This window comes from Mytilus galloprovincialis, chromosome 12, assembly GCF_965363235.1.
Source record: "Mytilus galloprovincialis chromosome 12, xbMytGall1.hap1.1, whole genome shotgun sequence".
Lineage (NCBI taxonomy): Eukaryota > Metazoa > Mollusca > Bivalvia > Mytilida > Mytilidae > Mytilus > Mytilus galloprovincialis.
Window position 1 is genome coordinate 74,774,624 of NC_134849.1, and position 12,686 is coordinate 74,787,309.

The 12,686-nt window shown below is 32.0% G+C and overlaps 1 protein-coding gene across 3 annotated transcripts in view; it reads left to right on the forward strand.

The window, feature by feature from the left end:
* LOC143054825 (uncharacterized) overlaps positions 1–12,686 on the forward strand; it is a 141,071-nt gene that overhangs the window by 119,484 nt on the left and 8,901 nt on the right. For 2 of the 3 annotated variants that reach the window (XM_076227874.1, XM_076227875.1), the window contains 4 exons: positions 8,029–8,804; positions 9,713–9,743; positions 10,618–10,889; positions 12,389–12,416. In XM_076227874.1, the coding sequence (XP_076083989.1) occupies positions 8,029–8,804; positions 9,713–9,743; positions 10,618–10,889; positions 12,389–12,416 (1,107 nt within the window). The remainder of the gene's footprint in view (positions 1–8,028; positions 8,805–9,712; positions 9,744–10,617; positions 10,890–12,388; positions 12,417–12,686) is intronic. The other variant, XM_076227876.1, reaches the window with a different exon arrangement.

Here is a 12,686-nt window from a genome sequence, read left to right on the forward strand (position 1 = left end):
CGTCGTCGTCCGAATACTTTTAGTTTTCGCACTCTAACTTTAGTAAAAGTGAATAGAAATCTTTGAAATTTAAACACAAGGTTTATGACCACAAAATAAAGGTTGGTATTGATTTTGGGAGTTTTGGTCCCAACATTTTAGGAATTAGGGGCCAAAAAGGGCCCAAATAAGCATTTTCTTGGTTTTCGCACTATAACTTTAGTTTAAGTTATTAGAAATCTATGAAATTTTGACACAAGGTTTATGACCACAAAATAAAAGTTGGGATTGATTTTGGGAGTTTTGGTCCCAACATTTTAGGAATTAGGGGCCAAAACGGGCCCAAATAAGCATTTTCTTGGTTTTCGCACTATAACTTTAGTTTAAGTTATTAGAAATCTATGAAATTTTGACACAAGGTTTATGACCACAAAAGAAAGGTTGGGATTGATTTTGGGAGTTTTGGTTTCATCAGTTTAGGAAATAGGGGCCAAAAAAGGGCCCAAATAAGCATTATTCTTGGTTTTTGCACAATAACTTTAGTTTAAGTGAATAGAAATCAATGAAATTTAAACACAATGTTTATGACCACAAAATGAAGGTTGGTATTGATTTTGGGAGTTAATGTCCCAACAGTTTAGGAATTAGGGGCCAAAAAGGGACCCAAAAAATCATTTTTCTTGGTTTTCGCACCATTACGTTAGTACATGTATAAGTAAATAGAAATCTATGAAATTTAAACACAAGGTTTATGACCATAAAAGGAAGGTTGGTATTGATTTTGGGAGTTTTGCCAACAGAATAAGGGGCCCAAAGGGTCCAAAATTAAACTTTGTTTGATTTCATCAAAATTTGAATAATTGGGGTTCTTTGATATGCCGAATCTAACTGTATATGTAGATTCTTAACTTTTGGTCCCGTTTTCAAATTGGTCTTCATTAAGGTCCAAAGGGTCCAAAATTAAACTTAGTTTGATTTTGACAAGATTTTGACAAAAAATGAATGGGTTGGGTTCTTTGATATGCTGAATCTAAAAATGTACTTAGATTCTTGATTATTGGCCCAGTTTTCAAGTTGGTCCAAATCGGGGTCCAAAATTAAACTTTGTTTGATTTCATCAAAAATTGAATAAATGGTGTTCTTTGATATGCCACATCTAACTGTGTATGTAGATTCTTCATTTTTGGTCCTGTTTTCAAATTGGTCTTCATTAAAGTCCAAAGGGTCCAAAATTAAACTTAGTTTGATATCAACAAAAATTGAAATCTTGGGGTTCTTCGATATGCTGAATCCAAACATGTACTTAGATTTTTAAAGGCAGTGCTTTAAGGCCTGACTTTCAAGTCATGAGGTTCATCTTTCCTTACGCAAATCTTTGCTGGGGGTCATTTTGCAAGAAATAGATCCGGAAATGTTTAAATTTCTCCTCTACTTTTTGTGGTATGTATTGGTTTTTGTTCCTTTCATTTACATTGGGAAATAAAGAAACGATCAGTGTGTATTGTTCGTTTTAAAAATCTGTTTATTAATGTGTCTTGCATTATAAGCAGTCAATCTGATTACAAACTATCATTATTCGAATTCCGTGTGGAAAGAGGTCCGGTCAATTTCGAGTACTATTTGCGATCTAAAGATATTTTAAAATCATTTCACTCGTTGATATAACATGATATTATAATTAAAAGTCGACTGACCGTGAATTATATTGCATAATATACAATTTAAAGTATTTCTGTACGTGAAGCCGTATGACGTTATAGTTATTTCGGTCTCAGTTATGTAAAATATGAAATTATCGTTCCTGAATAGGGTTCCACTAATTAAAGACAAGAAGCGTCAAAAAGTGATAAGAAGCGACAATAAAATTAAAATAGCGATAAGAAGCGACAATATAATTAATTTAGCGAGAAGAAGCGTCAAGAAGACTATATAGCGACTATACATAAATAAAACAAATGTCATTGCAACAACTTATTCCCCATAGATATTTAAAAAAACATGCATTATTTTTTATTATAGGGGCGGTTATAAAACATTTTTTTATATTACTGTACATTGATAGATAAAAATATGTTTTTATTAAGAAGAAAGGGATAAGTTTTTATTAGATATAAAAAAAAAAATGTATTTTATGCACACGCTAAAAATTGGCCATCAAAACAAAAAAAAATCAGTTTCCTTTTAAAGAATTTATTGAATCAAAACCATGCAATATCATTTCCTTTCTAACAGTGAAATTCTTCTTTTTCATAGGGACATATTTGATAGGTGTAGCTTCACCCTATCACATCAAATGAGAATAGCCTCGTGAGAGAATTACGATTCGCTTGTCCCTTGTTAGTTATTGTCGCTTCGTCACTAAAGTAAACTTCTTGTCGCTGTTTGTCTCTAAAATTCTTCTTGTCTCTTATTAGTGAGACCAGTCAGTTCCGTCCTTAACTTCTGTTTTTGCACTGCAAAACAATCACACAATTAACGATGCCTAGTCCTTGTTGGTGTGTACCTGAGTGTCATTTAAGAGGAGGACTTGCATTTCTAAATGACTTAATAAGAAGGAAAAGTTGGATCAACGCCATGGCTCAAACGTAGATTGTCATGTGCGATGCAATCGTAGAACCCATATCAATCAGCTGTTGTTTGCAAGGCACATTTTACTGAAAACGACTACGTTCAGGAACCTATACGTGGTAAAACTTTATTTTCTTTAAGAAATATATACTGTTATTTATATAATCGCCATGCAAGTAAACCAAAGTCTGTTTGCAACCGCAATTATCGTTTTAGAATAAAAAGGGGGGTGAATTCAAGACGTCATAACTTTTGGGATTACGATTCAATATCATGTTTGACATTTTTTGGTTAATACTACAATTGTATGGTTTTTCTACAAGAGATATATTATACTGATAATTATTTTAGCAGTAATTATGTAAATTTCGGTTGTAATGACAAGAATTCATGAGCTATGCCTTGGGCTTTCTTGAAAAATATCAATGACAATGTAAACAGGAACAAAACATTGACATGAATGATGCTCTCCACCTATGTTATAGTTATTTAGGTATGTGTGTTGCACAAGTCTTTCACAAGTTTCAAAAAAGCTAATGTTATAAAACTTTTTTCAGGGCACATACCCACTTTATAGCGACTTGTCTACTGTCATGCATTCCCATCCTATTTTCATGCACCATTTGTAAGCAAGAGACTGAATGGTTTACAAAATTAAAAATCAGGACGGTGTCCCGTTAAACCAAAAGAACTAAACTGGATGAATATTGTAGGAGAAATCTAGAGGAAAGTTTTGATTTGTGAAATTGGTTTTCCTGAACAGATGTACATTCATCCTGCAGGAAAGATTTATAACTGTCCACCACCAACTGACGAGCTAATGTTGAGCTTCACAGATGGAATTACTCAAACACCATAAATGCCTATGTTTTCAGCACAGATTTCACAAATCATGACACAGCTGTGCATTTTTATGCCCCACCTACAATAGTAGGGGGGCATTATGTTTTCTGGTCTGTGCGTCCGTTCGTTTGTTCGTCCGTTCGTCCGTCCGTCTGTCCCTCTTCAGGTTAAAGTTTTTGGTCAAGGTAGTTTTTGATGAAGTTGAAGTCCAATCGACTTCAAACTTGGTACACATGTTCCCTATGATATGATCTTTTTAATTTTAATGCCAAATTAGAGTTTTTACCCCAATGTCACGGTCCACTGAACATGGAAAATGAAAGTGCGAGTGGGGCATTCGGGTACTGGGGACACATTCTTGTTTATACCTGTTAAGAGTCGAAAACTAAATATTATTTTTATATAAATAAACATATATTGTGTCATTTTAGAAATTATATTTTTCCAAAGGATGCATGAATGAAAGTAGTGAAATTCATTTTGCTTTGATATATAGATTTGAATTACAATTGTTCATGTTATTGTAATGCATATAAAAATAAGGAGATGTGGCACAATGTAAATATATGATATTCTGCGAGTTTATCAAACTAAAGGGGATAAGAAATGGGTATAAGCAGTTACAGGACTGTACTACTGTACAATCTCCAACAATGAGAAAAACTCATACTGTAAAGAGAATTTCATATTTACAAGTAAGTTTTGTTTTTGCATTGAATAATTTTCTTCTATTGTCTTAAAAGCAAATATGGATAGTGGTTAAAATGCTAATGAGACAGCTTTTAAGGCCACCAGATGTCATTGTTACCTTGATTAAACACTCCTTTTTAGCTCACCTGACCTGACTCATCACTTGGTTTCGTAGTCCATAAACTTTTACAAAAAATCTTCTCTGAAACTACTGTGCCAAATTTAACCAAACTTAGCCAAAATCATCATTGCGGTATCTAATTTAAAAAATGTGTGGTTAGACCCGGTCAACCAACCGAGATGGCCACTATGGCCAAAAATAAAACATACAGGTAAAATATAGATTTTGGCTTATAACTCTGAAACCAAAGCATTTAGAGCAAATCTGACATAGGGTGAAATTGTCTCTTCAGTGAAGATCTATCTGCCCAGGAATTTTCAGACAAATCTGACAACCCGTTGATGGATTGCTGCCCCCAAATTAGTAATTTGAAGGAAATTTTGCAGAGTTTGGTTATTATCTTAAATATTATTATAGATAGAGATAAACTGTAAACAGCAATAATGTTCTGCAAAGTAAGATCTACAAATAAGTCAATATGACCAAAATTTTAAGTTGACCCCTTAAAGAGTTATTGCCCTTTATAGTCAATTTTTAACAATTTTCATAAATTTTTGTATTTTTTTTTAATTTTTTAAAAATATTTTCAACTGTAAATACTGGGCCATGTTTATTATAGATAGAGATAATTGTAGCACCAAGAATGTTCAGTAAAGAAAGATCTACAAACACATCCCCATCATCAAAAACACAATTTTGTCATTTTATATGTGTCCGTTGTTTAATATGCACATAGACCGTCCAAGGTGAGCGACACAGGCTCTTGAGAGTCTCTAGGTCATTAATACAGGTAGATAACTTTATCATGTTTATACTGAAAAATAATTTTGCTTGGAGGGAGAATTTTAAAAAAGTTCTGTCTTCAAAAGAGTTGACATGTTACTATGTACATTAACCATTATGTTACTTGATGTTCTAGCAATACACACAGAACGGAGACTAGTCAATCTTTGTGAATTATTTTTCATAGGATAGGAGTAATTGAATATGTGTATATAATCAATAATTAAAAATAGTTTTATTTACATTAAAAAGGAAAAGTTCTTATGTCTTAAAAATGCATTTAATGGCGAGGTACAGAAAATATACTGTAAACAGTAGACTATAGATATAGGTGAACTAGGTACAAGAGAACTCTAAATCTTAAATACTACAAACCACCTCTGTTCTATGGAAGATAATGATATAACTGGACTAGAAATACACACAACCTGTAATTAACTGCCTTTACAGCGCTTTCGCGCTTTGATTGATTATGGGCCCAGTTTTCAATTTGGTCCAAATCAGGATCTAAAATTATTATATTAAGTATTGTGCAATAGCAAGTCTTTTCAATTGCACAGTATTGCGCAATGTCAAGAAATATCTAATAGCACTATATTGTGAAATAGCAAATTTTTTTTTAATTAGAGTTATCTTTCTTTGTCCAGAATAGTAAGCAAGAAATATCTAATTGCACAATATTGTGCAATAGCAAGAATTTTTTGTAATTGGAGTTATCTTTCTTTGTCCAGAATCAACTTAAATCTTTGTTATATACAATATACAATGTATATTCACTTTTTACTACCAAATGATAAATTAAAATAATCTTTACCATTCAGTGATAACAAGCAGTTTTTTTACATCTTAATATTTTATGATGTATTTAAATGAGTAGTTATTGTTGCAAACTCCATTAGAAATTTGAATTGAGATTAGTTTTGGAATAAGGGAAAGGGGGATGTGATTAAAAAAATTGGGTTCAATTTTTCTCATTTGAAATTTCATAAATAAAAAGAAAATTTCTTCAAACATTTTTTTGAGAGGATTAATATTCAACAGCAGAGTGAATTGCTCTAAGAGAAAATAAAAATTTTAAGTTCATTAGAACACATTCATTCTGTGTCAGAAACCTATGCTGTGTCAACTATTTAATCACAATCCAAATTTAGAGCTTAATCCAGCTTGAATGTTGTGTCCATACTTGCCCCAACCGTTCAGGGTTCAACCTCTGCGGTCGTATAAAGCTACGCCCTGCGGAGCATCTGGTTATGGATGTTATGAGGTGCTTTGTGACAGGTATGTATTTCAATAATTATTATGGATGTTATGGGGTGCTTTGTACCAGATATGTGTTTCAATAGTTATTATGGATGTTATGAGGTGCTTTGTACCAGATATGTGTTTCAATAGTTATTATGGATGTTATGAGGTCCTTTGTGACAGGTATGTGTTTCAATAATTATTATGGATGTTATGGGGTGCTTTGTACCAGATATGTGTTTCAATAGTTATTATGGATGTTATGAGGTGCTTTGTACCAGATATGTGTTTCAATAGTTATTATGGATGTTATGAGGTCCTTTGTGACAGATATGTGTTTCAATAATTATTATGGATGTTATGAGGTCCTTTGTGGCAGGTATGTGTTTCAATAGTTATTATGGATGTTATGAGGTCCTTTGTGACAGGTATGTGTTTCAATAGTTATTATGGATGTTATGAGCTCGAGGTCCTTTGTGACAGATATGTGTTTCAATAATTATTATGGATGTTATGAGGTGCTTTGTGACAGATATGTGTTTCAATAATTATTATGGATGTTATGAGGTGCTTTGTGGCAGGTATGTGTTTCAATAGTTATTATGGATGTTATGAAGTCCTTTGTGACAGGTATGTGTTTCAATAGTTATTATTGATATTATGAGGTCCTTTGTGACAGATATGTGTTTCAATAATTATTATGGATGTTATGAAGTCCTTTGTGACAGGTATGTGTTTCAATAGTTATTATGGATGTTATGAAGTCCTTTGTGACGGGTATGTGTTTCAATAGTTATTATGGATATTATGAAGTCCTTTGTGACAGGTATGTGTTTCAATAGTTATTATGGATGTTATGAGGTCATTTGTGACAGGTATGTGTTACACTAGTTATTATGGATGTTATGAGGTGCTTTGTGACAGGTATGTGTTTCAATAGTTATTATGGATGTTATGAAGTCCTTTGTGACAGGTATGTGTTACTCTAGTTATTATGGATGCTATAAGGTCCTTTGTGACGGGTATGTGTTTCAATAGTTACTATGGATGTTATGAGGTCCTTTGTGACAGGTTTGTGTTTCAATACTTAATATTGATCAATTATGTCACAACCCTTTTCTGCAAGATGTAATTAATGTTTACCATTGTTGTCATTTGTGACATGACATCATAGCGAGGAGTCAATTACAAAGTATACTTTGCATAATGTGAAGTCTTTTAAATGATATATTAAATCTTGAAATAGTTAATGTTGAGATAAACATTATGCAAAAAGTCCTTAATTTGCAAGTTTCTTTTTCAATTTCTATATTGAATTCACTCAAATGAAATTTGAAATTTCCCACAATTTGAAATGGCTTTTTTCTCAGAATTATAATGTTTAGCTATTAGCCACAAAATCCTGATTGCAATGTTTTTTCGGTCACACAATTGCAGCTAAACTTAAAATCAACGGCTAACTTCTTTACCAAGACAAGTTAAAACATTTTTTGGTAGTTTGTTATACTGCTGTCAAATTTTAAAATTACTTGTAAAGGTTTTAATCTGAATTTATTGTAAACTGAAAATTTTAGCTTTTTAATGTGTCCGTTACCTCTATTATTGACAGTGCTCATGTTTTCTTATATTAAATTGAAACAGTAACTTGAGGTTTTTTTATTTCATGATTTATATAAATTCACCAAATCTCTGTGATAGAGGAAATAAATATGTAATTCCATTATGTACTACTTGAAACAATCTGTAGTTTCATGTTAATAACCCCAGATTTTTTTTTACCTAAATGTGTTATTTTTTTTCAGACAAAGTATTTTGGCCAAAGAAAAGAAGAATGCAGGAAATTTTCAGAAGAATGTCAGACAGTGGGATAATATGCAGAGGAGACATGTACAGCATTTGGGACCAAAAGGACTTCCGGGCAATTCTACCATACAAAGAGTTTATATTCAACATCCTCATTTATTTAGACATCCTGGCAGAGCAACGTAGATATGATATAGCTTCAGGAATGCGGTTACCAGTAGAGAACTATTTTGTTCCCTGTATGGTCACTGAAAGAAATACCTCCAGCTTCATGGTCAAAGAATGTAAACCAGGAAGAGCTATTTGCTTAGCATTTGTTTTTAAAGGGACTGTTATACCACCAGCTTTACCTAATCGTCTGATTAGCGCATGTCTGAGCATGTGGTCTCTAAAACAGTATGAAGGGAGAAAACTCCTCTTTTCAGGATTTATTGTAGTATCCTTTGACAAGGCACATGATATTGTAGTATGCGTTGAAGGTAATAAGATTCTTCTGTATATAGTCCATAAAACCTCTGCTGGACTTATAGTACCAGATATAGCCACTGGTGTTAAGGAATGTTTGGTTACAACAATGGAGAGAATTTCAGATTTTTATCAGTCCACGATCCATATTAACCGCAGCCAACAGTTACCTTTCCATATTGAGTATTCATGTTCTGAGTTGAAATGCTTCATTAATGAAGAAGAAGCTTTGCAGACCGATGAATGGGTTTGTGATAAGCATCACTTAACACATAGAGTGGGATTCTCCGCTGTTTGGAACCAAGCAAAGGTATATAAATAGCTTATGTATAAGTTATGGATCTCTATAAAATTGTACCACAAGGTTCAATACCACAATGGAAAAGTTAGGATTAACTTCTGGGTTTATGGCCCAAACCGATCAGGAATTGGGGACAACATACTGGGGGTACAAGATTTTCTGGTTGATGAACATTATTGAATTGTAAGTCTATGGATCATAATGAAATTGTAAAACAATAACGGAAAGGTTCAGTTTGAATTTTTGGGGAAATGGCTCAAACCGTTCAGGATTAAGGGTCAGAAAGGGGGTGGGGCAATTTGCGTCTTGTTTCCAGACAAATGCTAAACTATCTATATACAATTTTACCATAGGGTTCTCTAGTGATTTATGTTTAGCTGTTTATTCGGCTTCTTTTTGTCAAGGTCATGTCACAAAACAAGGTTCAACCAACAATTTTTATCCTTTTAAAAATGTCCTGTACCATTTCAGGAATATGGTCATTGTTATATTATTGTTCGTTTCTGTGTGTTACATTTTAACGTTGCGTCGTTTATTTTCTCTTTTTTTGAGTGTAAATTCACATTGCGATAAGACCTGTCACGGTACTTGTCTATCCCAATTCATGTATTTGGTTTTGATGTTATATTTGTTATTCTCTTGGGATTTTGTCTGATGCTTAGTCCGTTTCTGTGTTTGTAACATTTTGGTGTTGTTGTTCTCCTCTTATATTTAATGCGTTTCCCTCGGTTTTAGTTACCCCGATTTTGTTTTTTGTCCATGGATTTATGAGTTTGAACAGCGGTATACTACTGTTGCCTTTATTCATGTAGGTCTTTCTTGAGCTTACGGTTTTAATTTTACCTTGTATCTTGAGAACTTGTACATGTATTATATCATTCTGTCAATAATTATTTGTAAATATTTTATTTCTACAGAAGATAGAACAGTGTGAGCAGAATTGTCAAGGTAAGATATATGACTGAATAGAAGTTTAATAAAACTATGCAACTCAAAGGCAATTTCAAAAAGGGGAAATCCATAAACAAGACAAAATCATTTGCCATCAACCAACAAAACAAGCTATTTATGGTGATTTGTTGAAGGCAACATACAGTTAATACAATATATTTTTATCCTATATTCACAGTGACTTATTATAACCATATGGTGTGTCAAAAAATGTTTATCAAAACATCACAAATGATTTTTAGCACACTCAATTCTTTACTTTTGAAAACGTTTCAGCTACTGTAAAGATTTATATATAACACAGATAATTAGACTAAGATCTACAAAAAAACATCAAAGGTTTGACAATTAACTTCATAGAGTATTTGGTATTCTGAGCGTCACTGATCAGTCTTATGTAGACGAAACTCACATCTGGGTATTAAATTAGTAGCCTGGTACCTTTGATAACTATTATATGTATCATTATTTATAATATGGAGCAGAATAGAATAAAATAGTAAAGGAGTCCTTTATATATTTTGCTAGTTTGGCAATAGTTTATGCATGGTCAGTAAGGATGCGGAAATCATGGGACTGTAATTTCTATGTTTATCTTTGTTATTAAGTCAAAATGTTAGGACAATCATGTTTTTGTTAGGTAGATGGGGTTTTTAAACAAATTTCATTTAAGAAATCTGTTTGTATATAGTTACACGAATATAGACATACATACGAAATATACAAGTAGTTCCAAAATTGTGATAAGGAAACAAGAGCAGTGCTTTTATATAAATATATCTAACGAAGATACTAAATTTGATGACATTGTATATTTGAAAGTTGTTTTTTGCTTGGCAGTTGCAATTGTTCTGAAAATGTGTTATTACAGGTTTAAGTGATGATGCTTTAAACCAAAAACCAAGTGACATAGAACTCTTGCGTTTATCCATTAAATGTTCATCAAGTCAAATGTACAAATTAGTTACATATCTAGAAATGTCTGAGAAATGGGATGATATTCAGCACAATTATCAAAATAATGTAGAGGTAGCAAAGTTTTTGGTTCTATCAAAATGGAAAGAGATGAAAGTGGATAGCAAATTCAGAGCACTTGCAGAAGCCCTGACAAATATGGATATATCAACACATATCTTGTGTCAAGTAAGTTTGAATACTTTGTACATATTTTAAACCTTTAAATGTTTCAAATTGTGTTTACAGCAGTATGTTTATTATGTGTGTCATTAACTTTCCTTTTATGTAACCCTAAACGAGAAACTAACTTGAATCTCATTTTGTAAATAAAGTAATACAAATGACATCAACATTTTCAAATTTGATTAAAATCATTATGAGTGGCATTTATTTTTCTGTAAAATATCAAGTGAAATATTTCACTTGAAAAATTTCACATCAGATTCACGTAATTTTCATGGAGGGTAGTAAAGGGAGGCCTTGAACGCGTGCAATGAAAATCGATAAAACGTTGCACGGGAAAAAAAATCTGAAAAAACGAAGCACGAGAAACAAATCTTAAATATTAATGTAAAAAATTAAGTAATTTATTTATCAGCCGTTCTTGGAAATCATCTAGTCATTATATAATGGACATGATGACCATGCAGTCACCTATTAGCGTCCACTATAGTTGCAACTGATTTGAGAGAAAAATATTATTCATGATAATTAATTTGGTAGCCATTTTAAATATTCTGGGAACTAAAACAATCTGCGTACTGACTTTGAATTTAGTCCTGGTTTACTTTTTAATCAAGTGTGGGCAAAGCACGAGAAATTAAGAGAACCAACACGAAACACGGAAAATAAATGAAGGAAAACACGAGGCACGCACGTCGATCTAAACACAAGAATACGAGAAATAAAACGTCAAAACACGAAAACACGTGAAATAAAAAGGCCAAAAAAGTTGCACAAAAATAACCCTTTACCACCCTCGTTCATGTATAGGCTTGTTTGAGGCGGATCTCACGTCAAAGTTTTCATGTGAAATTTATATGAAATTTTGCCATTGTATCACTTGGTGCATGTTGCATTTGTTCGACTTTTGTCTTAAACTTTAAAAAAAAAACATTCTTCAGTAATACAAGTAAAACTAATGGATTTCATGTTTCCCAAAAAAATGTTTTGCATGCTTCTTAATCTAAATTAAAATATTTTTGTTGTTATATACATATATATAGGAATTTGATAAAATGCAGATTTTCTTATATTCTTTAATATCAAAAATTTATTGAGTTAGTGCAAGACTTTAATTGATAAAAATGATGAACAGATCAAGATGCCTATTTCTTTCAATACATTATATTTACCTTATTACTTATCTTAGGGAAATATATTCCAGCAGATGTGTTGACAGTTATCTTAATTGAATTAAATTTAAAGTTTTTAAAGAAGTAAATGCAAAAATAGCCTTCCATTGTGGCTTGTCTATCAAAATAAACAGAATGAGGTGTACATGTGATTGGATTCCACTTTGAAATTGATAAATTTTATAGATCATAACTTCATCCTATTACAGGATAAAATTTTCAAACACGATGCACACATTTTGTTAAACCGGATATACTTATACTGTTTTTACTAGTTCAATTGGATATAACCATATGTTTTCTTCGTATTTTTTTAAATCTTTTTGGCAGGTAAGAAGAGTCAAAAGGGCAGAGCATGGTAAGTAATCTTGATGAAAACTAAAAACTAAAATCTATGTTTTAAAAACAATGAGCAGTTTCGTTCACAATGTTGATTGTGATAACATTTTTTTTTCTAGAAACAAAGATATTTTCCCAATTTCAAACTTAAACACAATGAGCTTTTGATGTATAAAAAATAAAAGAATTAATAAGCTATTTGTTTTATAAATGAGAACACTTAAAAAGCAAAACAATGTGACAGTTTCGGATATTTTATACAATTAAATGCATGTACATACACAAACTG